The sequence below is a fragment of the Globicephala melas genome, chromosome 3 (assembly GCF_963455315.2).
Source record: "Globicephala melas chromosome 3, mGloMel1.2, whole genome shotgun sequence".
Taxonomy (NCBI): Eukaryota; Metazoa; Chordata; class Mammalia; order Artiodactyla; family Delphinidae; genus Globicephala; species Globicephala melas.
Genome location: NC_083316.1, coordinates 61343663 through 61370791, shown reverse-complemented (window position 1 = coordinate 61370791; position 27129 = coordinate 61343663). Strand labels below are relative to the sequence as shown.

The 27129-nt window shown below is 35.2% G+C and overlaps 1 protein-coding gene across 4 annotated transcripts in view; it reads left to right on the top strand.

Annotated features, from left to right (window-relative positions):
- The window catches only part of AP3B1 (adaptor related protein complex 3 subunit beta 1), a 275059-nt gene that overhangs the window by 233892 nt on the left and 14038 nt on the right, over positions 1 to 27129 (top strand). For 2 of the 4 annotated variants that reach the window (XR_009563389.1, XR_009563390.2), the window contains exons 23-26: positions 655 to 886; positions 5203 to 5287; positions 24021 to 24118; positions 25339 to 25375. Coding sequence is in view for 2 of the 4 variants with exons in the window: in XM_030846347.2 (XP_030702207.1) it covers positions 655 to 886; positions 5203 to 5287; positions 24021 to 24118 (415 nt within the window). In the remaining 2 variants the exon portion in view is untranslated. The remainder of the gene's footprint in view (positions 1 to 654; positions 887 to 5202; positions 5288 to 24020; positions 24119 to 25338; positions 25376 to 27129) is intronic. The other 2 variants (XM_030846347.2, XM_060295923.1) reach the window with 1 other exon arrangement.

Below are 27129 nucleotides of genomic sequence, written 5' to 3'. Positions count from 1 at the left end.
ATTAAAAAATTAGAACCATGAAAGCTCTAGAAGAAAATGTAAGTGAATAGTTATCTGATTTTGAGGTAGGGAAGAGCTTTTTAATCATTAAAGCAAAGGAAGAACCACCTTAAAAAGGAGGTCATAGTCTTCAGTTTACAGTGAAAGAAATTCAGGGTGAAAAAAGTTAAAGCAGTCAGGATTGGAAATGAAAGTATAAGATGTTCGTTATAGACAGATTATAATATCTTATACTTTGAAAGCCCAAGAAAATCAAATGACAAATTATTAAAACTAATAAGAAAATTGGCAAAATGTCCAAATATAGTGTACCTAAGAAGAAAACAAAAACATTTATAAACTCTAAAAAAATTGAATATATTTATATAACTAAGATTATTCTCTTCTTTTTAGATATAGATTGTCAAAATAGTTTAATATATGCCTGCAGAGTACAGAAGAATTTTAATACTGTTTCGAAGGCATTTACTTTACATTTTTATATAATTTCTGACTTCATATCTATGTGTGTGATATCCTACTAATGTCTATTATTGTGATTAATACTTTAGGGAAAACAGGAGTTAAGTGTTATGAATTTTTGTATATTTTTAAGAATTAATAACTATATTCACTAATTCTTTTTTTTTTTTTCCTTTTTCCATTGTGCAATAGGTCAGTACTCCTGTCTTTGTACCGGTGAAAACTCATGTGCTGCTTCATCGGATGAGTGGAAAAGGACTAGCTGCCCATTATTTCTTTCCAAGACAGCCTTGCGTTTTTGGTGATAATATGGTCTCTGTGCAAATAACATTGAATAATACCACTGATTGGAAGGTAGAAAATATCCACATAGGGGAAAAGAAACTTCCTGTGGGCATGCAAATGCATGTTTTTAATCCAATAGGTAAGTAGTAATTCTCATTTAAAACTTTAACTGCATTTGATAATTAAATATGTTCATTTTAAAGTAGAATGCATATTATTTTATTGACTATTAGCAAACTCAGTGTATATAAGTTTTTCCTTTTTAAACCGAATTTATCTTGTAAGATAAATACATGTCTTTCCCCTTAGTGAATTAGGTGCCAGCAGTGGTAATACCAGTACTAACGAAAGACTGTGTCTGGAGAATCACAATTTCCTCCCGTTTTTCCTATCTGTATCACCTTCCCCCACCTCTCTTTCTGGTCAGCTTCACTTCCTGCATGATTTTAGTCTGGCTTTTGGGTATTGTACCTTCCATATCTCTCCTTCCCCGTTTCCCTTCATATTCCATAGATTGAAAAGTGAAGGGAGCAAAGACTGAGAGGGTATGTACTATTCTGTTTGTCTTCCTTTCCATACATAGAAGGTAGAATAGCCCACAGTATGTTACTGGTATTTTTACACATCATGTTTTTTTAATCTGTTGCCACCATTTAAAAATCAGTATTTTTTTTTACATTAAAGGACAAACCAAGAAATCTCACTGTTCATGGATAAAGCACAAGATTATGGCGGTACAGGTGCTTTATTCCCACCTGCATGCAGCACAACCAGCCGATGCCAAGCCGGCTGCCCCTACCACGTAGCATGTGCTTTCCAGGCTACCTCAGTGCCCGTTATATCACACTGTCTCTCCAGCTGTCATCCCCTTCCCTTTTTTAAGTGTTTTACAAAAAATACACCTTTTAAAAATTAAGTGTAACAATTGTATGGCTAACTTTGAGTTTAAAATAGTATAATAATTAGAATGTCTATCTCTCTTTTTGTTTTGTGTAAGTGGAGGCAGTCCTACAGTTTAGTTGGGAGAAGCTTCAGGCAAAATCTTAATTAAAAGTAATATAAGGTTTCTGTCACTGAATCCTTGAAATATTACCATCAAAAGGCTCCAGGTAGTTCCTTTTTATAATACTTTAGGTGAGCAAAAGCCTTTTGACCGGGTAACTCTGCCTTTATTCATTATTGTCTATCATATAGCTATTCTGTTTTTTCTCCCTCTTTGCCTGAGTGAGCTCTTTCACATTGTTGAATTCTCTCCTATCATTTTCATGAGTCATTCAGTAAAGAAGTCATTCTTGTGTTATATTTTTCCACAAAGAAAAAAAAATTCCTAGTAGATGAAATATGATAGACTTTTATAAGCAACCAAAGTAGAGAGAAGTAGAGTTAAAGTAAGTTGATTTCAGAACCCATGTAATACCCTCTTTGAAAAATAATTTGGTAATTAAGACACACTATTTAAAGACTATAGTGCCTGATTTTTATTGAATTATTTTATGAAGTTAGTATATTGCTAAGGAATTAAAGAATATCCCAATTTGTATTCTTTTTTACTGCTTGAAATCCAGCTTTTTTTACCTAGTTAAAAAATTAATTTAGTTTAAAAAGTGTCACGCAGCTGATATATGCATTGTCTGAAGGTTGAAAATGTTATCCAAAGGTTAAAACAGTAGAACAGTGTTATCATTTCTTTGAGCTGGCATAATGAGTTGATGAGTTGACCTTTTGTTGGCCTATGTAGAATAGAAGAAATAAGTATAATAAATTTCATAATATGGCCTTAACACCAAAATAAAATATCGATATATGCCATTGCCTCAGTACTAGTAATAGGCTTTCTTTCCTTTTCTTTTCTTGGGCAAAGTTTTTGTAGTGTTTCGTTTGTTCTGTTGCCATTTATTGAATACCCTCAAGATACAGAATTCTTTCCCATGCAGTAATTTGTATGTAATACCACTTAGTCTCTTTCGTCAATAGGTAACAGTAGAGTTCAGAGTATGAAATATCTTAATTAGTCCAAAAAAAATCATAGGAATGCAACAAAGAACAAATACTGCATTTCATTTTTTGTGAAATAAGGGAAGTAAGATATTTGTTTTATTTAATAAGTACATATGCATATGTTAAGGAGTCCGGCGGCTTTCTTATTTGTCACCAATCTGTTCTCTTTTTTCTCTATAATATGAGATGACTTTTGTCAGGATTTTGCATGAAACTGGGTTCCTTGCAAGAATATTAGGAATAAAGTGCCATTTTTTCCCAAAGAGATCAGGCACATGTACACAAGAGGTTTAAAACACACACACACACACACTCACTCACTCACTCACTCACTCACTCACTCAAAGAGTAGCCTTAGGGTCTCTGCACTATATTCAGTGACTTTATGTTAACAATTGACAAGTTTGAGTTCAGCTAAGATTTCACTAGTTACTGTACAACTGTCACATCAAAGTAGATGGCATCTTGTGTGATTTAATTTTTCATTATTAATGGTGCAGTGTAATAGAGCCAGTGTTTTTCAGCCATTTCTGCATAACCCTCTCATGTATATTGCAATGATCCAGAAGCAGTATTCAACTACAGACACCCGACTGAATAAACTTTTCCAATGTAGTAAGCTTCAAATATAAAAATCTATTATATGAATAATTTTATGCTGATCATTTTGCTCTTGAAGCATTCATATAATAAAACATACCATTGATCATGAACTATCCTTCAGAATTAGTATGGCACTAAGCTCACAGTTAATTATCTTAAGACTGAGGAAGTTACAAAACTGTGTCAGACAGTGCCATCATCAAGGCATCTTGAGAACCGTCACTTTGTCGAATGAAATATGGGGATACGTGATGTAGAGAGATCTAAGTTCCGAATGCCATCATGCTTTGGAGATGACAGCATCTACTACCAATGTGGTGTCAGCTGCAAATAAGACCAAACCCCAGTACATCTGTGGCACAGAAGAAAACATCAAGGATTCACTGAAGAATAGTTTTGAGCAATGTGACTGACAAAACTATGAACTGATAAGGTGTAGCTTTAGGAGAAATGCAAGAAAACTATTATTATGGTAATTTACAATAAAGCTTGTTTGCCGAAGATTAGGTAGCAAGTCTTCTGGTACTTAACATGCCATCCTGGTAAATGTTAGGTTTATAAACAAATTAAATTCAAACTGGAATCAGCAAACCAACTAATAAATTAGCAAGCAAACCAATAACACTTTAAAAATCAGCATCAAACAAATACCTTCTTATAATGCCTAATCTTCACTGAGCTTTTGAGATATAAAAATATTTAGTATCTTAAGCTTATTGAATTGTTCTTTTGTTCTATCCATACCATCATTTCTGTAATGGTTAGCATTAAATGGCAAATTATACCTATCAATAAGCCCTAGAATAATCACAGTCTACTGGATTAGTATGTGCTTGCTAAAATATAACTACATCTAATAATATATATGCAGAAGAGATAAAACTAAATATAAAGCTACTGTGCAATACAACTGCAGTTACACTAGAGACTTTAAGCAAAGTAGAAATCAAAAGTGAATGGTTTCTATTTAAATATAATAAATATACATAAATATTTATACTTAATAGGTATATGTTTAAGATCCCTCATTATTCTAATGCACAGCATTACACTTTGACTCTGGAATCATAAGCAGAATAAAATGGTGTTATTGTTTATCTTGAGTTTTATCATTATCAACTGAAAAAACACCAGTATTGTATATTGAAAGAGTTATTTCCCACACTTGATTAGTTGATAGATGAAGCTTCAGAAATTACAAATCTATGAAATGTCACTTTATTATTTATTTTTTTTCAAGATAATCTAATCTGCTACTAAATTTTCTTCCAGTAATTTTTTGACTAATGCAGTTAGACTTATTGTTTGGGGTTCCTATAATGCCAGTTGTCTTGGTTAATATCTGAGGACAACAAATTAATTTCTTCTTCCAGTGTTGCTTTAATTTGCATGTTTTAAATTTTGGATTTTTCCCCCAGTGGAAATTTAGAACATTGTTGAAAATTTACTTTTTATATCTAGAGTAAATATTCCATAGTTTCAAGTACACAATCTCTTAAAAGCACCCAGAGTCTGTTACAGTTGTTCCAAACAGGAAAACATTTATTTCCTTCTCACCTTCAATGCCTATAAAGACAATATTGTAAAACATGAAATTTCTCAGGATGAGGTGTATTTCTGAAACAAATAGATATAATGTGTTCATTGAAGTATGGACAGAATTAAGTTGTGAAAAAGAGGCTTCAAGTGAAATTACTTTATAATTTGCTTTAATACTCTTAGTTTGAAATTATTCTTACAAGCCATCATTAAATTTGACTGTTTTAACCAAACTACAAACATTACATAAGATTTTAGTGTTTAGTCTTTTTCACATCCTCTGTGTTTCCATGTCTAAATTGTCTTATCTCCTAGAATCTCTTGAGCCTGAGGGATCCATTACTGTTTCAATGGGTATTGACTTTTGTGATTCCACTCAGACTGCCAGTTTCCAGTTGTGGTAAGTTCAATTGTTCATCTATATTTCATATTACTATAAACAATAGCAGATTAAAATCAAGGCTTTCAGCAGCTTTTTCTTTGAGAGACGAAACATTTACACAAACATGCTTTTCTTTGGTAATGTTTAGACTGCCATGGACAAATTATGTGCAATATATGTTTTTAGTATTTGTTACACAGATAGCCATTACAGTCTACCATATGTGGTTGAACTTCACAGTTTGTTGGCTAAAGTAAGAAGCTACTGCTAAATTTTTTTTTTATGCTTATCTCTGTGCTTGTGGAAAATTTATGATAAAATTCATGAGGAAAACTCAGGAGAAATTAAAAACTTTAATAATATTGTTGGCTAGCCCAGAGAAGATATCTTTTGAAACATTTTATATGTTACCTCGAGCCTCTTAAGTGGAGAATTATTGATTCTGTCAGTACCAAAAACTCATAGATTTTTCATAGATTTTTACTTTAATTTACAAACTGCTTTTGATAAAATTCAAAAGAGAACATTTATCAGTTGGCAAAGGTTTCATAGGTGAATACTATTCAAAAGAGCTTTTCTAGAATTGTGTTTTATCATTGTTATTGTTTTATATAATGTTTATACATTTCTGATGAAATCCAGAAACTGTTAGCAAACTAATGCAAAGCTATATTCATGCATCTTTAAGAATTATCTTTGAACTCATTTCTTTTGTATTTTTCTGATCTAAGATATGATGTGTTATTTTGATTTGAAGTTGTTCTTATTCTGAAAAGAATTGAGGCATTTTATTTATCTAAATTTTAGCTAGCTTCTAACAGAATTTTTTATGATAAAAATCTCCAGGTTTAGGAAATAGTCACTTTTAAATAAGTTTATAGGTTGAATATAGTGAACCTTTCTTTTTCATATACCTTTTCAGTTTACCAGTAATTCAGGCCTAATATTATACCATTTATTGCTGAGAACCTGCAATGATGAATATAAGCAATGTAGCATAACACATTGATTTTATGCAGATCATCACCTTTATGTTTTGGGAGGTCTACTATATTAGTGATATATAAAAACTGATTACTTTTCCCCACATTGCCTAGTAATTGTTTATTATTTTTCTATTAGACAAACAACACAGATCGATATTACTGAGCACAAGACTATGAGTAACATCATTCTAAATAGATTTACCTCCAACACCAGAGGTATATTCATTTTAATGATTTCGACAATGTGAGTCCAATGACAAAGCTTATGCACTAAGTTAGGGCAAGATTAAGAACTAAAAAAATTCTTCTTTCTTTTCAATTTGTATAAAAAACCTTTTATATTTCTATGCAATGAAGGGTTTTAAAAAAGGTTTTTTCATTACAAAGATTTTCTCTTTAGTCCATTACACAAGATTTGCGTCTTGTCTTTCACAATTAACTAAGTCCCTTTAGGATAAATATTTAGGTAATGTTTGATTTTTATCTTATGTTGGGAAGTGTATATAAACAGTTTTTTCTCAGTTTCTCTTAAACTAATTTTAGGAAAATGATGAATTTATTTTAGATAGAAAATAGCCTTAGCTATTATAAGCATTTACACTAATCTGTTTTTCTGTTGTGAAGGTATAAATTATTTATATATTTTAGATTTTTATTAAGGACATATGCACACTAAATCAAAAATTATTTTTGTGTGTGTTCCAAAAAGAACACTTTGTCTTGCATCAACTGTAATTGATCCTGAAGCAGTGTAATCACAATTACTCACTTTCTTAATTGACCTGCCCAAAATCAGAAAATGGAAACCGATCGACAGTGTTTAAATCAATAGATTCATAGTAGTGCTAGTGGGGGTAGGGAGATAGTGGTAATGGGTTGATCAATTGGTCTTAGATGCCAGTCACTGACTGTGCCTTTTGCATAGTAAATAGCACTTTTTCCTTAGTGATGAGCTGTATTAGTTTTGGTAGTTCAATAAAAAGGAAAAAAAAGCAAGAATGGCCGATATTGAATTTTTTCCTCAAAATACATTATACAAATCAATACATAAAATTATGGGTAATAAGAGCATATTTGATAGGAAGCCTTCAGAAATGCTGAGAACATGGACTGTGAGCCTTTCAGGTACACTTCTATTTATTAAAAGAAAAGGAACCAGAGTAAAATGATCCTACTTTAGCTTCTAGATTAATTCTCTGTGTTATTATAGTTATATGATGCATATATAGATAAAGCTATTATATGTGACTATGTAGTTATATGGACACTTGATAAGTATTAATGTCTCTTTTTTTGCTTTGCATTTTAAATGGTCATCAAATCAAGTCCTTGATTAAATTTATTGAGATTGAAAATATGTATAATATACATAAATGTATCTCTCTAAAAGTAGATGCAGTACATAAACAGGTCTCATCCTTGTGATTAGCAGATATTAATGTATTAACTAGTATGAAAAATTATATGGCTTGGCTCAAGTTAGAGGACTGAGCACGAACATCCGCCCCTCTTTTTGCCCGAAATCCATTAAAAAGACAGAAAATACATTCTTTAATAGAAAATGAGCACTAAAAAGAGAAAGAGTGCTATTAGCTGACCAGAAATTATGAAGAATTATTGCCAGTTAGAAAGCAAATGGGAGCAGATAAACAATAACAGAGAAAATAAAAACCACAGAACAAAACACTCATGGGAGAAAACTACTATAATGGTAAGAACAAGTCTGGCAGAATATCAAACAAAGTGAACTAGCAAAAAGAAAAGTTAGGGTAAGACAGTATTAGGGAATTAAAGAATGACTTCCAACCTGCACTTCCCCAACCTTGCCCCTAGCAGCAGGCAGCATACACATTTAATCAGAGACCTAAAAATTACCCTGTAAAGAACGTGAACAACTACTTGCCTGGGAAGGACTTTTGGTGAGGATGTGCCCTAAGAGAACAGTGGGGGTTGAGTTTATAGGAAGGAGGCCGGATGGTCAGAGATGAGATGAAATGCAGTTCTACCCAAGAGAATGATATTCTCAAGTCGCCTACCACGAGGGTAAAGCCAATCTTACATCTGTTGGTGAAGAGATAAGGCCATTGCCTGCCTGCCTCCCAACTTCATAACCATAACCAGTCATGTCTCACCCACTTAAGAAAACTCCAGCCAGCCCACCAGGGGAGAGGAGACCCATAGAAATAACACTCACTAACATGTATCAAGCAGTAGCTGTGTGCTAGGCACTGTTCTAAACACTGCATTGTGTGTGTTAGTTTACTTAATTCTCAACACATGCCTATGAGGTGAGTATTATTATTATTCCAATTTAGAGGTGAGTAAACTAAGGCACAGGAAGAAAACTTGCCCAAAATCTTATAGCTAATATGCATCAGAACTTGCTTTGTTTGTTAATTAACCTGGTCCTTCATTATAAATATAAACAGACAGCTTAGGATGACCAGACTTTTGAGGGAAAGCCTCAATTTGAAAGGGAAAGCTCAAAATGACTTACAAAGACTTACCAATTGTGAAGGGAGCAATTTGAGAAAGAAAAGAGATACCTTTAAAAATTACAACTAATATCTGATTCAAGAGAACTATATCTGTAAAACAAGAATTTACTGCTGGGCTTCCCTGGTGGCGGAGTGGTTGAGAGTTCGCCTGCCGATGCAGGGGACACGGGTTCGTGCCCCGGTCCGGGAAGATCCCACATGCCGCGGAGCAGCTAGGCCCGTGAGCCATGGCAGCTGAGACTGCGCGTCCGGAGCCTGTGCTCCACAACGGGAGAGGCTACAACAGTGAGAGGCCCGCGTACCGCAAAAAAAAAAAAAAAAAAAAAAAAAAAAAGTTAGAAAGATACACGGTCTATAGTAAATATTGACAAGTGATTGTCGCTGCTGTGCTTACTATCCTATTAAAGCTATAAAATCCATAAAACGAAAACAAAAAAAGAATATACTGCTTATTTGAGAAGGAGTAATTAGACAATTTAAAATATATTCTTGGAGATCTAAAAACATAAAAAGCCAAAAGGACTCAGTAGGTGGATGATAGACTGGACACAGCTGAAGCCTGATTTAGTGTTCCATAAGAGGGAGTCAATGTAATCAACTAGAATAGAAGACAAAAAGACAAAGATGGAAAATATGAAAAAAAAAGTTAAAAGAATCAGTTCATCTGGGACTTCCCTGGTGGCGCAATGGTTAATAATCCGCCTGCCAGTGCAGGGGACACGGGTTCAATCCCTGGACCGGGAGGATCCCACATGCCACAGAGCAACTAAGCCCGTGCACCACAACTACTGAGCCTGCGCTCCAGAGCCCGCAAGCCACAACTACTTAGCCTGTGTGCCACAAATACTGAAGCCCCTGTGCCTAGAGCCCATGCTCCACAACAAGAGAAGCCATCACAATGAGAAGCCCACGTACCTTAATGAAGAGTAGCCCCTGCTCACCACAACTAGAGAAAGCCCGCATGCAGCAACAAAGACCCAATGCAGCCAGAAGTTAATTAATTAATTAATTTTTTAAAAAATGATGCTTCCTCTTTAAAAATAAAAGAATCAATTCATCTAATAGAAGATCTAGAAGGAAAGAAAAGAGACAATGGAGAAAAGAAATAATTAAATAAATTATAGGAGAAAATTTTCCCAAGCAAAAGAAATGTACACACCTTCAGATTGAAAGGATCCATCAGAGGCCAAACAGAGTGAATGTGAACAACTAGCAAAAAGGCCACATCCTGGTAGAATTTTTATTGTTTTTTAATATTTTTTTCATTTTTGCATTTTTAATTTTTTTTTTTTTGCGGTACGTGGGCCTCTCACTGTTGTGGCCTCTCCTGTTGCGGAGCACAGGCTCCGGACGCGCAGGCTCAGCAGCCATGGCTCACGGGCCCAGCCGCTCCGCGGCATGTGGGATCTTCCCGGACCGGGGCACGAACCCATGTCCCCTGCATTGGCAGACAGACTCTCAACCACTGCGCCACCAGGGAAGCCCTAAAGTAATTTTTATTGGAGTATGGTTGCTTTACAATGTTGTGTTAGCCTTCAGTGCACAACAAAATGAATCAGCCATACACATACAGTTATTATCCCCTCCCTTTTGGACTTCCCTCCCATTTAGCTTACCACAGTGCATTAGGTAGAGTTCTCTGTGCTATACAGTATGTTCCCATCAGTAGTGTATATGTGTCAATCCCAGTCTCCCAATCCCTCCCACCCCACCCCTTTCCCCCTTGGTATCCGTACGTTTGTTCTCCACGTCTGTGTCTCTATTTCTGCTTTGAATATAAGATCATCTATACCATTTTTCTAGATTCCACATATATGCGTTATTATACAATAATTGCTTTACTCTTTCTGACTTACTGACTCACTCTGTATGACACTCTCTAGGTCCATCCACGTCTCTACAAATGACCCCATTTCATTCCTTTTTGTGGCTGAGTAATATTCCATTATATATATGTACCACATCTTCTTTATCTGTTCCTCTGTTGATGGACATTTAGGTTGCTTCCATGTCCTGGCTATTGTAAATAGTGCTGCTATGAACATTGGCATGTATGTGTTTTTTTGAATTATGGTTTTCTCTGGGTATATGCCCAGTAGTGGTATTGTTGGGTCATATGATAGTTCTGTTTTTAGTTTTTTAAGGAAACTCCATGCTGTTTTCCGTAGTGGCTGTATCAATTTATATTCCCACCAACAATGTTTGAGGGTTCCCTTTTCTCCACACCTTCTCCAGCATTTATTGTTCGTAGATTTTTTGGTGATGGCCATTCTGACTGGTGTGAGGTGATACCTCATTATAGTTTTGATTTGCATTTCTCTAATGATTAGTGATGTTGAGCATCTTTTCATGTGTTTGTGGACAATCTGTATATCTTCTTTGGAGAAATGTCTGTTTAGGTCTTTGCCCATTTTTGGATTGGGTTGTTTGTTTTTTTGATATTGAGCTTATGAGCTGCTTGTACATTTTGGAGATTAATCCTTTGTCAGTTGCTTCGTTTGCAGATATTTTCTCCCATTCTAAGGGTTGTCTTTTCATCTTGTTTATGGTTTCCTTAGCTGTGCAAAAGCTTTTAAGTTTCATTAGGTCCCATTTCTTTATTTTTGTTTTAATTTTCATTACTTTAGGAGGTGGGTCAAAAAAGATGTTGCTGTGATTTATGTCAAAGAGTGTTCTGCCTGTGTTTTCCTGTAAGAGTTTTATAGTGTCTGGTCTTACATTTAGGTCTCTAATCCATTTTGAGTTTATTTTTGTGTATGGTGTTAGGAAGTGTTCTAATTTCATTCTTCTACATGTAGCTCTCCAGTTTCCCCAGCACCACTTACTGACGAGGCTGTCTTTTCTGCATTCTATATTTTTGCCTCCTTTGTCATAGATTAGGTGACCATAGGTGTGTGGGTTTATCTCTGGGCTCTCTATCCTGTTCCACTGATCTATATTTTTGTTTTTGTGCCAGTACCTTATTGTCTTGATTACTATAGCTTTGCAGTATAGTCTGAAGTCAGGGAGTCTGATTCCTCCAGCTCCATTTTTTTCCCCTCGAGATTGCTTTGGCTATTCGGGGTCTTTTGTGTCTCCATACAAATTTTTGGATTTTTTCTTCTAGCTCTGTAAAAAAATGCCATTGGTAGTTTGATAGGGATTGCATTGAACCTATAGATTGCTTTGGGTAGTATAGTCATTTTCACAATACTGATTCTTCCAATCCAAGAACATGGTATTTCTCTCCATCTGTTTCTGTCATCTTTGATTTCTTTCATCAGTGTCTTATAGTTTTCTGAGTACAGGGCTTTTACCTCCTTAGGTAGGTTTATTCCTAGGTATTCTTTTTGTTGCAATGGTGAATGGGATTGTTTCCTTAATTTCTCTTTCTGATCTTTCGTTCCTAGTGTATGGGAATGCAAGAGATTTCTGTGCATTAATTTTGTATCCTGCAACTTTACCAAATTCATTGATTAGCTCTAATAATTTTCTGGTGACATCTTTAGGACTATCTATATATAGTATTATATCATCTCCAAACAGTGACAGTTTTACTTCTTCTTTTCCAATTTGTATTCCTTTTATTTCTTTTTCTTCTCTGATTGTTGTGGCTAGGACTTCCAAAACTCTGTTGAATAATAGTGGCGAGAGTGGACATCCTTGTCTTGTTCCTGATCTTAGAGGAAATGCTTTCAGTTTTTCACCATTGAGAATGATGTTTGCTGTGGGTTTGTCGTATATGGCCTTTATTATGTTGAGGTAGTTTCCCTCTATGCCCACTTTCTGGAGAGTTTTTGTCATAAAACTGTTGAATTTTGTCAAAAGCTTTTTCTACATCTCTTGAGATGATTGTATGGTTTTTATTCTTCCATTTGTTAATATGGTGTATCACATTGATTGATTTGCATATATTGAAGAATCCTTGCATCCCTGGAATAAATCCCACTTGATCATGGTGTATGATCCTTTTAATGTGTTGTTGGATTCTGTTTACTAGTATTTTGTTGAGGATTTTTGCATCTATATTCATCAGTGATATTGGCGTGTAATTTTCTTTTTTTGTGATATCTTTGTCTGGTTTTGGTATCAGGGTGATGGTAGCCTCGTAGAATGAGTTTGAGAGTGTTCCATCCTCAGCAATTCTTTGGAAGAGTTTGAGAAGTATGGGTGTTAGCTGTTCTCTGAATGTTTGATAGAGTTCACCTGTGAAGCCATCTGGTCCTGGACTTCTGTTTGTTGGAAGATTTTAATCACAGTTTCAATTTCATTACTTGCAGTTGATCTGTTCACATTTTCTATTTCTTCTTGATCCAGCCTTGAAAGGTTGTACTTTTCTAAGAATTTGTCCATCTCATCCAGGTTGTCCATTTTATTGGGATATAGTTGCTTGTAGTAGTCATGATCCTTTGTATTTCTATGGTGTCAGTTGTGACTTCTCCTTTTTCATTTCTAATGTTACTGATTTGAGTCCTCTCCCTTTTATTTTTGATGGGTCTGGCTAAAGGTTTATAATTTTGTTTATCTTCTCAAAGAACCAGCTTCTAGTTTTATTGATTATTACCATTGTTTTCTTTGTTTCTGTTTCATTTATTTCTGCTCTGATCTTTTATGATTTCTTTCCTCCTACTGACTTTGGGTTTTGTTTTTTCTTCTTTCTCTAGTTGCTTTAGGTTTAACATTAGGTTGTTCATTTGAGATGTTTCTTGTTTCTTTGAGGTAGGATTGTATTGCTATAAACTTCCATCTTAGAATGACTTTTGCTGCGTCCCATAGGCTTTGGGTCATCGTGTTTTCATTGTCATTTGTGTCTAGGTATTTTTTGACTTCCTCTTTGATTTCTTCAGTGATCTCTTGGTTATTTAGTAACATATTGTTTAGCTGCCATGTGTTTGTATTTTTACAGTTTTTTTCCTGTAATTGATTTCTAATCTCGTAGCATTGTGGTCGGAAAAGTTGCTTGCTACAATTTCAATTTTCTTACTTTAAGGAGGCTTGATTTGTGACCCAAGATGTGATCTACCCTGGAGAATGTTCCGTGAGCACTTGAGAAGAAAGTGTATTCTGCCACTTTCGGGTGGAATGTCCTATAAATACCAATTAAGTCTGTTTGGTCTGTTGTGTCATTTAAAGCTTGTGTTTCCTTTTTTATTTTCATTTTGGATGATCTGTCCATTGGTGTAAGTGGGGTGTTAAAGTCCCCCACTGTTATTGTGCTGCTGTCGATTTCTCCTTTTATGGCTGTTAATATTTGCGTTATGTATTGAGGTGCTCCTATGTTAGGTGCATAGATATTTACAATTGTTTTATATTCTTCTCGGATTGATCCCTTGATCATTATGTAGTGTCCTTCCTTGTCTCTTGTAATAGTCTTTATTTTAAAGTCTGTCTTGTCTGATATGAGTATTGCTACTCCAGCTTTCTTTTGATTCCTATTTGCATGGAATATCTTTTTCCATCCCCTCACTTTCATTCTGTATGTGTCCCTACGTCTGAAGTTTGTCTCTTGTAGACAGCATATATACAGGTCTTGTTTTTGTATCCATTCAGTCAGTCTGTGTCTTTTGGTTGGAGCATTTAATCCATTTACATTTAAGATAATTATAGATATGTATGTTCCTATTACCATTTTCTTAATTGTATTGGGTTTGTTTTTGTAGGTCTTTTTCTTTTCTTGTGTTTCCCGCCTGAGGAAGCTCCTTTAGCATGTGTTGTAATGATGTTTCTGAATTCTCTTAGCTTTTGCTTGTCTGTAAAGCTTTTGATTTCTCCGCGGATTCTGAATGAGATCCTTGCTGGGTAGAGTAATCTTGGTTGTAAGTTTTTCCCTTTCATCACTTTAAATATGTCCTGCCATTCCCTTCTGGCCTGCAAAGTTTCTGCTGAAAAATCAGCTGACAACCTTATGGGGATTCCCTTGTAGGTTATTTGTTGCTTCTGGTAGAATTTTTAATAAGGAGAAAACTACTCTAGGGCTTCCCTCGTGGCGCAGTGGTTGAGATTCTTCCTGCTAATGCAGGGGACACGGTTTCGAGCCCTGGTCTGGGAGGATCCCACATGCCACGGAGCAACTAGGCCCGTGAGCCACAACTACTGAGCCTGCGCGTCTGGAGCCTGTGCTCCGCAACAAGAGAGGACACGATAGTGAGAGGCCTGCGCACTGCGATGAAGAGTGGCCCCCGCTTGCCACACTAGAGAAAGCCCTCACAAAGAAACGAAGACCCAACGCAGCAAAAATAAATTAATTAATTAATAAACTCCTACTCCCAACATCTTCTTAAAAAAAAATTCAATACATTCTAAAAAAAAAAAAAAAACTACTCTAGTATCTTCCAGAGAGGTGAAGAAAAGCAGCTTACCTAAAAATGAACAAGAATGTGAATGGAATCAGATTCCTTATCAGTACTGTCATCAGTTCTGGTGGCCAGAAGGCAAGGGACATAATCTTTAAAATTTGGTGGAAACAAAATAGACATTTTTCAGACAAGCAAAGATTCCATCAGTTTACCCACCAATGACCCTTTCTTGAAAGGATTACTCAAAGATACACTATAGTTAAAAAAATTTTTTTTATTTTGTGACAGAGAAAAACAGAATAAAAAGTAGACAGATAATTCAACCTGTAAAATCCATCAATGTGTAAAAATAATTGTTCACCCCTAATGTAAAAAATAAATTTTAATAACCTGGAACCAAAATCTCGATGTGGACAAGTATGAGGAATGATGGTGTTCTTGTCATGCATGACAAGAGGATTGATTGATGGCTAAAAGGAGTTTAAATATGGTTTAAAATGTTAAAGCTAACCTCTAAATTAAGGGAAATATGATATATTATAACCTCCAAATGACTAAAGGGAAGAAGAAACGGAGTGCTTAAAACTTGACCAGTTTAACAAAGCAGGAAAAGAAAAAAAGCATGGTAAATAGAAAACAAAATAAGATGACTAGAAGGGGCCACAATACTAGTTATCAGAATTCTTGTCAATAAGTTAAATTCCAGTGATACTGAACATGTAAAAAGCACAATTCAATATATACTATTTATAAGAACCCCACCTTAAAGAGGATGGCACAGAAAAATTGAGAATTACAAAATAAAATTTGTGTGTGTGTTTATTATCAGACATACAAGTTACCTATCACCACATGAAATATCAGAAGCATTCTCTTTTAAGTCAGAAAAGCAAGAGAGGGTTACCCTCTTTCAACACTATTTCACATTTTTATGGAAGTTCTAGCCAATACAAAAAGACAAGTAAAAATAGTTAGAGTTATAAATCCTAGAAAGAAAGACACAAAATTATTATTTTTATTCAGTGTATAATTGCCAACCCACAGAGTCTTAGAATCAATAGAAAATCTATTATTTAAGCTAATAAATAGGATACTGTTTAGGTACAGATCATTATGTGAAAATCATTAACATTTCTGTATGGTAGGACTGACCAATTTTAAGACATTATGAATAAAATTATTCTTTTTACAAGAACAACGAAAGGAATAAATTAACAAATATATGATACCGATGTGGGAAATTTTTTTTTAAAAACCTGAAACTTTCCTGAAGGCCATAAAAAGAAGATATAAATAATGTAATAAGTATACTATGTTCCTAAATGGGAGAGAGTACTCTCCGCCAGGTTAATCTTCAAATTCAGTTTGATTGAATGCTAAATTCCAGTAAGCCTTTTCAAGGGACTTGACAAATTTCTAAAATTCAACTGGAAAAAAGAATGTCCAAGAAAAGTCAAAACAAAAATTTAATGAGAAAAGCCTTTTTCAATAATAACTTCAAGATATTCTTCAAAGTCACAAGAATATTTTTATTCATTGTAATTGGCTATTGTCAAAGGAATCAGTAAAACAAAACAGAGAATTTAGAAATTTTGTATATCATAAAGCTGACATTTCATATCACTGGGGAAAGAATGGACCAGTCAGTAAATGATGTGAGAACCATTATCGGGAAAAAACCAAAGATACCTTCCTCCCACAGATTACTCCAAAATAAATTCCAGATGGATTTATGGTTTAATTATAGAAACTATAAAATTGTTTAGAAATAATATAGACAAATATTTTTATACTCTTTGGGGGCAAAAGTCAAGCAAGACACAATATCCAGAAAGATATAGTGAAAAATTGACAGGTTTGATTATTAAAAATTTTGAACTTCTCTACAAAGAAGAAAAAAATAGATACCATAACACATGAGAGATAGAAAGTATTACAGCATATTTAGCAGACAGAAGTTTAGTAACCAGAATATATAAAGAACTCTTGCAATCAATAAAAAGGAATCTAATATAAAAGTGGAGAAAGGTTGAGAATAGTTCATTAACAAGAAAAGAAATGCAAATGATCCATAACAATAACATATACAACATTGGTAATAGGGAAATAAAAAAAATTTCATCCATCAGATTTGCAAAATTTTAAAATAATTTTAATCTATGACACGGAAGGTACAGAAAAACGTGTATTCTTATTTACTGTTTGTGGAACTTCAAGTTGGCACCACGTTTTTTAGGTCAGTTTGGCAGTATTTTTCAAATGCTGATTATTCATACTCTTCAACTTAGTGATTTCATTTTTAGGGTGGCAAGCATGGGGAGATATTGGTGCTTGTGCTGAAGAAATAGATCTATCCAAGGTTATTAAGTAAACATTGTTTGTAATAGAGAAAATTTGCAAATGAGAATTGATGGGGGAATGCTTAAATAAATTATGATACATCCCTATTATGGATGTAGGTTTTGAGTATCAGTTATGCATTAAGCACTGTACTGGGTTATGTTATTTCATTTAATCGTTAAAACGAGCTCACAAGGGTGTCATTTTTCTCACTTCATAGATAAGGAAATTTGAGTCTCACAATGGTTAGACTACTTGCACATTTCTTACCTAGAAAATTTACCAGTTTGGATCGTAGGAGTCTGTGGAATGAGATTATATGTAGTACAAGTATATGCATTACAGTTAAATATAAAACAGGTAGAATCTTGTCTTACATTAAACTGTTACAACATCTGATCCCATGTAATTAGGCTATTTAGAGCTGCCTAATAATAGTAGTTTGTTGGTCTGGTAAACTGTTAATTCTGTTAAATTTACATCTATCATTACTCATTTTCAACATTCCCCTATCCATGTCAAGATAGCTGTGTTTAGCCCCATGTTCAACCAAAGAAATGAGAGGAAAAAGAGCGGGACAAAAGAAAAGAAGAAGAGAGAGAAGCGAACGATACAAGGGCAAAATATTTAAAAGGAGGCGTGTGAAAACTATGGAGAGCATCCTAGAACACTAATATAAATGAAAGTAAATTTTCCCCAAAATAAAGAGGAAACATTCCATCTTACTCCCCGCTAAGCCAAACCTTGCTTAGAAGCTGAGACTGCCTTATGCAGTATGTTACGTATATTAATTAGATTTTGCATTCAGTTGTGTGTAACACAAACCCAGCTGTGGTGACTTCACCAAATAGGGGTTTGTTTATTATTCTCCTGGTACGAGAAGAACACAGGACAGCAGTTAAGAGCAGCTGGAGTAGCTCCACAATGTCTTTTGGTATAAGGTTTTTCCAACTTTTTGTTCCATGAGCTAATTTCATTAGCATGTGCCAGTCATCCTCGGGGTCACAAGATGGCTTCTCTACTTCCAGGATTCTATCTGCATTCTAGGCCAAAAAAAAAGGTAAGAAGTGACATGAAGGGAGGAGCCACATCTGTGTCAGAAAAGCAAAACTTGGGACTTCCCTGGTGGTCCAGTGGTTTAGAATCCGCTTTCCAATGCAGGGGACAACGGGTTCAATCCCTGGTCGGGGAACTAAAATCCCACGTGCCGCAGGGCAACTGAACCCATGCACCACAACTAGAGAGCCGTGTGCCGCAACTACAGAGCCCACGTGCCACAGCTACAGAGCCCACATGTTCTGGAGCCCACGTGCCACAACTAGAGAGAAGCCTGCGCTGCAACAAAGAACCTGCGCACTGCAACGTAAGATCCCGCGTGCTGCAACTAAGACCCGACAGAGCCAAAAAATAAAAAGAAATACTAAAAAAAAAAAAAAGAAGAAAAGCAAAACTTTCCTAGGAGTCCCCAGCAGACTTCTGTTCAGGCTTCATTGGTCATAACCAGGTCACTTGATCAGTCTTAGCTATAAGAGCCTGAGAAGAGAGTGTTCCGGTGGGCACATTGTCTACCTGAACAAAATCAGGATTATATCAGTAAAGAAGAAAAAGGGAAAAAAAAATACTGAGTAAGCAACAAGTAGTGTCTGCCACAGCAATATTCCAGTTTTATTACATTTGTCTCATAAGACCCATTTTGGATGAACTTATATCCTTCGTTTTTCATACAGCATTACATGTTAATCACTTCACCAACCACAGAAAATAAAACATGCATTACCCAAAAGTAACAAACGTGAAACATACCCAGTCAAGTTGAATAGTATATATTTATCTCTTAACACATGGATTTTTGCCTGTGGGGACATTTCAGGATCACCTTTTTCCCCCAAACTTAAGCCTTCTGCTTATCCACCTTGATTTTCATACATGCCTTAGAAGGCAAGTCTGCTTTCCCTTCTTTTCTCCGCTCTCACACCCTTCTCCCTGGGCATCAGTGCTGTAGAGCTACCTTTAACCAAGAGGTAAATGGGATCCTTTTCAGGAGTGTTGGAAAGGAGAAGGCTGGTCATTTCACCCGTAATCTAAAAGAAAACATAAGTAGAGATAGTGTAGTATGTGTAATTTAACCCAGTGGTCCCTAACTTTTTAAATTGTATACGTCTGAGTAAAATATTTATACTACACACTCCCTATATGTATTGTGTGTGTGTGTCACTGTGCTAACATGTATGTACTAAGATATTATGTACAGACAAAAATAGAACTTCAGGGCTTCCCTGGTGGCACAGTGGTTGAGAGTCTGCCTGCTAGTGCAGGGGACGCGGGTTTGAGCCCTGGTCTGGGAGGATCCTACATGCCGCGGAGCAGCTAGGCCCGTGAGCCACAACTACTGAGCCTGCGCATCTGGAGCCTATGCTCTGCAACAAGAGAGGCCGCAGTAGTGAGAGGCCCGCACACTGCAATGAAGAGTGGCCCCCGCTTGCCACAACTAGAGAAAGCCCTTGCACAGAAACGAAGACCCAACACGGCAAAAATAAGTTAATTAATTAATAAACTCCTACCCCCAGCATCTAAAAAAAAAAAATATATATATATATAGAACTTCAGATAGAATGAGAAAAAAATAAACATAATTGATAGGGTTTTTTTCATCAGTGGATTTTCTACCTCAGGGGAGTGCCTTGTCCTTTCCCACTTTGGAGAACACTGATTTATCCAGTTATTTGAAGCCAAAATTTTATATCTAACACTAAATTAGTTCATGATATATATACCTATCCATTTACTCCTTTATCAGCCTTTACATTTCTCTTAATGTGACTTAGCCTTCCATTACATCAGCCTGGTCTTATCCTTCAAGTGTCCTACCCTCAACACTTCTATCTTGTTGTTTTGTTTTGTTTTGTTTTGCGGTAAGTGGGCCTCTCACTGTTGTGGCCTCTCCCGTTGCGGAGCACAGACTCCGGACGCGCAGGCTCCGCGGCCATGGCTCACTGGCCTAGCCGCTCCGCGGCATGTGGGATCTTCCCGGACCGGGGCACGAACCCATGTCCCCTGCATCGGCAGGCGGACTGTCAACCACTGCGCCACCAGGGAAGCCCAACACTTCTATCTTAATAGCTCCTTCCCTGCTGTTTTTGGAAGAAATATCCTCCTTTATTCCAGGGCTGACCCATTCACCTAGTTCTTATGCTCTTAATCCCAACCTCATTTACCTCCTCTAAGACCTTACCCTATTTCTTTGTGTTGCACCAGCCTTTAATTATGCTCAAGTTTCTTTAAGCATTTTTCTTTTGCCTCTACGTCCTCATGAAGCTTCTGCTGCTTTCTGTCCCATGTTTTTCCCTGCCAGTTTTTCCATTCACCTTCAACTCACTGCGTTCTTCATTCTTCCTCTAGCTTTTACACGTGCTTCTTTTTATTCCTCCCTGCAGTATTTGACACACACCTTTTCTCCCCAGCCACTCTTTTCCAGGCTCTTCTGCAAGTTGCACCACTTCTGTTTTTACTTACATGTAGGGCTTCCCCAGGTTTCCACCTTATCCTTCTTCTTGGTATATGCTTTTTTCCTACATGATCTTATCTACTTACAAGGCTTCAGCCCTTCCCTGTACCATTCTGGTTACTTCCAAACTCATATATACTGCCCTGGCCTCTTTTCTGATTCATGATCTGTATTTCCAATTATCTGCTAAATATCTCTTCCTGGGTAACTCAGTGGTACTCAAAGTAAAACATGATTAAATCCAAATCATTTTGTTTAATCCCCAAAACTCCTCTTCAGTGGAGGAAGTCATCCTCCCAGTCATTCACGTTAGACAGTTCAAAGTCTCTTCCTCCCATCCGTCACCAGATCTGTCCCTTTTAACTATAAAATACCCGCACCTCCCCCATTCTCAGTGCTACCCACCCTAGGGAAGCAACCTTGTATAGTGGAATAAAATATATATATATGGCAGCAGACATTATATAGCTGACTTTGGAGTAGGATAGACCTGGGTTCAAATCCCAGTGCTGCTGTGTTCAGTTCTTCATACTAGCTGTGTGGCCTTGGGCATGTTGTTTAACTTCTCTTAATAAATTAGGGGTAACAGAAGCTACCTCTTCGGATCATTGTTATGATGTACTAAAGTAAAACACACAGTGCTAAAAACCCCTGCCTAGACTGTTAATTAGATTCCTTCCTGATTTACCTGCCTTGGATTTCTCCTGTACTCCACCTTTACACACTGCCAGCGGAGTTTATAAAATACATATGGGGTCATTTATTTTCCTATGTCAGAAGTCTCTGGTAGTTTCCTTTTTTTTTTCCAGGAAACTTTGAAGCACCTTTGTCTGAGTTATAAGAGTAAATCATACACTTTGTCATACAAATCAGGACACTTCAGAGAGTGAAAGGAGACATTAACTGAACAAGATTCCAGGACAACTGCCATGGGAGAACTGGGACTAATGGTCATGCTGTGTATGCTGTTCCTTACAGTGTGCCCCCAATCCCATGTTTTGACACACGACACTGCTCACCATTCCCAAAACATAGGTGTAGAATCCCTAGAATGCTCCTCTCCCTCCTTTTGGAAGTAAACTTATCTCTACCTCTCTCCTGCAGAATTAATCAGCCCCTCTTCCTTGGACTATGATACTTTCTACATGTCTCTAACATAGCACTTACCTTTCTGTTATAAACATAATTGAACTCTTTCTCTCTCACTAAACTTGTGAACTTCAAGAGCCAATCTTACTTGTCTTTAAATCCCCAGACACTCACACAGTACATGGGATCAAGTTTGTATTCAGTAAATGTTTATTGAATTAATAAATAAATTGGATTTATTGATTTGCCTTGGGCAATCCATGTGTGAATAATTCAAAACATTCTTTGGTTTTTTTTTAGTCCGTACCTTGTTCCATTTAAAAAAAATAAGGCAGCTTAAAAGTTTATAGTATATAATAGCATAAAATCAAAGTGGATTTTCTTTTCTTTCTTTATATTTTAATATTTGTCCCTACCCCACCCTTCAAGAAAGTATTTTTCTTAACCTAATGTTTGGTGTTTCTTATCCACAATTCCCATCTCCCTAGCCATCTTCCCACTGGCCATGAGACCCAGTTCTAACACAAAACTAGAATTCCTTCCCTGGGACTTTCAGTAAAGCTTTTGCTTTCCTGATAAAAAGGAACAGATTCAGTTGGCTTAATTTTTTTTTTAATACTTGATTGGATTCTGCATTTATTTTGCTCCTTATACCTGTCTAAAAGCTTAAAGACTTTTGAACTTGACAGAATTCTGCACAATTTCAAATTCTCAGCATCATATAATTCCATCTACGTTTAAAATGCTATCTGATTGAATTCTGGTTACCTCACATGGCTTTTTATAATCGGCTTTTGCACCTTAAGAGATCAGCTTATAGTCATGCTGCATATTACAGTATTGTTACCTCAATTAATAGGAAATTTATTTCAAGGAAGTACATGAGAATAAGTAGTACAGAAATAGGAATCTTAGCCATGTGATCAGTCTTCATAAGAATGTATTCATAAGAATGTATTGTAGGAAAAATCATGTAGTTAGTTGTCAGTTGGCTCAATTATTCACTACTCTTCCATCATCACTCTTCCTTCTTCAGTGGAATGTTAAAGTGGTACCTAAAGATACAGCAGCCATCTGGCAACCATGAGGATAAGAACCAACACACTAGGGCTAGCGGAGTTGAAAGCTAGAGAAGCCTGGGTTCCTAACAGCATCTTTAAGCCATTGAACCAGCCTTTGACTGGTAACTTACAGGATTACTTATACACTGAACAATAAGCACCCATCTCTCAAGAAATTGTCAGTTGGATTTTCTGCTTCTTTGCAGCCAAACACATTGCGAACTGATACACTCATCAACCTAACTTCAAACTTGTAATTTTAAAACATTTTAAAAGCAGTTTTAGTAATTTTTTAATAAAGATAGTAGTTTCATGAGATTTAAATGAAATAAATGCACTCAGTATTGTTTTTCTGTATGATGAAAATAGAAAGTTGCCTTTCCTAGATTCTTCATATCCTGTAATTTGAAAAACTTTCACCACATGTTCAATAATGTCAGTGAATAATGCTACTAGAAAATGAGGGGTTTTGTTTTAAGAAAGCAAGTTTGCAGATGAGGTATTATTTTTTTCACACATATCTTAACACAGTATGGTCACTCCATTTTATTCTTTACTTAAAAATTAATATCTTAAAAGACATATCTTAACTATTTAAGACTAAGCCACTCCATTTTCTACACTTTTACTACAAAATTGAAGATAAGATATTCTCTACTAGATAAGCTGCATTAAGTGTTCCTCTGATAGTAATGGATGTATACCCTTGCTGCTTACCTATTTTTAAAAGTTCTATGTCATATTTACCATAACTGCATATTTTTGTAAAAAAAAAAAAATATATATATATATATATATATATACACGTTTTCTAGTTCAGGTAACAGATGTATTTCTCTGCAGATAGTGTTGAGAAATATTTCAAACCTTTTTTAGCTGTGATATTTAAGCCAAGCAGATCTCTGTATGCTTTCATTGCACCTATTTAACTGCATAGTATTAAGAAGAATGTTTGTTTATTAAGCATTTAGTCAGCTTTAATGTGTTTTTTCCTTAGTACCAAGGATGATTGCTTCAGTGTTAATATTCAGCCTCCTGTTGGAGAACTGCTTTTACCTGTGGCCATGTCAGAGAAAGATTTTAAGAAAGAGCAAGGTGAGAGATTATTACAATTTACTAGAAATTGGCATCCCAAATAACATGTGCACACTCCTCTGGCTGGTCTCTAAAATAAATTACCATATGTACATAGCCATTAACAGATGTCAATGCACAGTCTTCCAATTTTTGCTAATGCTTTGCGTTTATCAAATAACCTTAAAGGTATATGTTTGTCTACATTCCTGGCATACTTGCAAATTGATTAATATGTCTTTTAAATAATAAATTGATTCTTAATTAACTTTTCAAATCTTGGAGTTTTGGTTTGTCAATCTAATGATATATTCATGTGTTTTGTATTAGTGAAAATGTCAGGAATTTGGGACTTAGCAAAGTCTCATCACTATACATGTTATGTTTCTGTATTTCCTCTCACTATAGAACTGTTTTTCGTGTTCTACTAATATTATTTTTCCCTGTACACATTAGAGTGCCCTACCGTTCAAAATAAAATCCTAATTATAGCATTAAAATACCTCCATTTTCTTTTGACCTTATTCTGTATTGAAGAAATGCTATGCTGTCAGGCTATATCAGAGCTGAAACATTTTAAAATAAGCACCAAAAAAAAAATATTTTCAGCATAATGAAAGCATTAATATCTTAGGCTTGCCCTAGAGTTAGGCATACTTTCTAATAAAAACAATTTTTGTCATGTATGAATAAGGGAAAACAACTGTCTCATTTTATGTGTTTAAGAATTGAATTTATAAAAACTAGGACATATTTAAATGGTATAGTCAGCAATGTTTTAAAGTTTATGTGAATCTAGGCTAGTTTTTCCTTTGGAGGGGGTTATCAAAGATTCCCTTCATCTTGAGGTCATTAAATCATACCTGTCAAGCTTTCACAAAGTACAGGCAAACACAAATATCTACACATAAAGAGAAGGGCTTGCTTCCTGGCACTCTATCATGTAGTGCCAGAGACTTTTTTTTTTTTTTAAACTATGAACCTTGGCAATTCACAATGTCAGAAGGACCTGTTGTAGAAGAATCTCACAAAGAAAATCTCATACACGACTGTAAATTAATAGTAACCTTTTATTCTGCCTTATTTTTAAGTGATAAAAAAGAATGACTAAATCCATCTTTGAGTTTACTTTTCTTGGATGTTGATTATTGCTATAGAAAGTCATATATGTGATTTTATTTTTCTATTGACCAATTGAATTGATTCTTACATTTGCTATTCTTACCCTTTGCTGGCTAAAGCCTGCCTCTCTGCTTTACACCTGCTCAGCAAACCCAGGTGAGTGGCACATAGGGACTGAATAAAGCCTTGGCACATTTATTGTTAAGGGGATATTCCTTTTTTGAAAAGTGCAGCTAAAGTATTTCTAAAGCAGCAGATTATTATATATCTTTCCTCTTCCTCAACTTTGGTTTAGAATTATGTACTTGATATTTTGATCAAGTTTTTTGTGCTCTGCTGTGACTGAGGGATTTTTTTCCCTGACTAGCCATACAGAACCGTAATCACGTGAGAGAGGAGCGCTTGGAGAACAGCTGTGGTCCTCTGTGGAGATGTTGCCAAAATTCCTTTTTCTTCTGCCATTTTACTTCTATGGTTGTTGATTATTTGTCTGAATAAATCTGGCAGCTGTTTGCTATGTTTAATAGAGCAGAAAGGCTACTCTGAATAAAGCTATTTGAAAATTAGTTTATATGGAGTATTTGTAAATCCTTGCAAGTCTCTTGGCATTTCTGTATCATGCTTTCTGTCCTCCTAAGTTCATTCTTTGATATGGGACTTGATGCTGACAAATTTACCGCAGGTTTAAAGTCTTCAATAGCATCCTTTTAGTTCTAGATTTCAGCTGCTTTGGTAATAGAGGTCTCAATTCTCAACTTTACACATGTATTTATTTGTTATACTACTCTAGGAAGAGCTTAGCTTATTTTGCAGAAGATACCTATAAATGACTCATTAACTGAAAATTCTAAATCAGAATAAAAATCACTTTCCTCAGATTTTATCAGTGCAAACTTCGGGAAGTTAAAATGCCAATAAATTTAAGAAATGTCTGCGTGCATCATTACATGCTAGCTTTAACTTGTTTTTCTACTTTAAATAAAATGAATTTACACACTTAATATCTCGTTACACAGGGCATATATTTCAAGACTCAAGAAATGTATTAAATGTATTAACTGGGATTTAACTGAAGAAATTATAATTAAAAACATGAGAAATATGGTTCTATTTTTATACAGATGTGCATATTTGAAAAGTGTATATAATATTAAATAAGAATACTTCTAACAGGTTGTACATATTAGATTAATATTTTTTAAACGGAAATGTTTTATTCCTAATATACAGCCTGCTCTATCACTTTTTCTCAGTTGTTGCATTTAGAGTTCCATGACCAAACATGCATTTTTATAAGGTTGGTAGTCAAAGTACTAAACAAAAGATTGGTTTATTGTATATTTTGAAGTTATCCAGAGTATTCATATTATGAGCCTTAACCAGAAGCCATATTTTTTTCATTATTATGAGTTTTGAGCCTTGCGAAGTTAGTTCATGATCTAGCTCTGGGATGATTTCAGTACTATCAATAGTATCTCTGTTTTACTTTTAAAACTGTAATTGCGTTTCTTGAAGCAGTTTTAATTGTAAGAGACCCAAGCCAACTGCTTATTCCAAATTTCCTCTTCTTATGAATTAAATTGGAAATCTAAAACTTACAAGAAATTTTAAAAATCTTTTCTTGTTTTATTTACATTTTAGCAGTTAATTACAGCTGATTAACCTAAATTAAGTGCTGTCCAGTGCCTCACCAAAATTAGGTAAATTCTAATGAAGCAACAAATTCTGTATCTGAGAATTTTAAAATATTTCTCCAGTAACTTTACCTTTATTATGCATGAGCAGGCTGTATAGTATTTGAAGTCTGTTTTTGTAGAAGAAACTTTTAATGATATCTTGGCATATTTTTCTTTCTCGTTAATTTAAGAATACCTGATATATTTTCATTTAGAAAAAATCTCTGGTTTAAG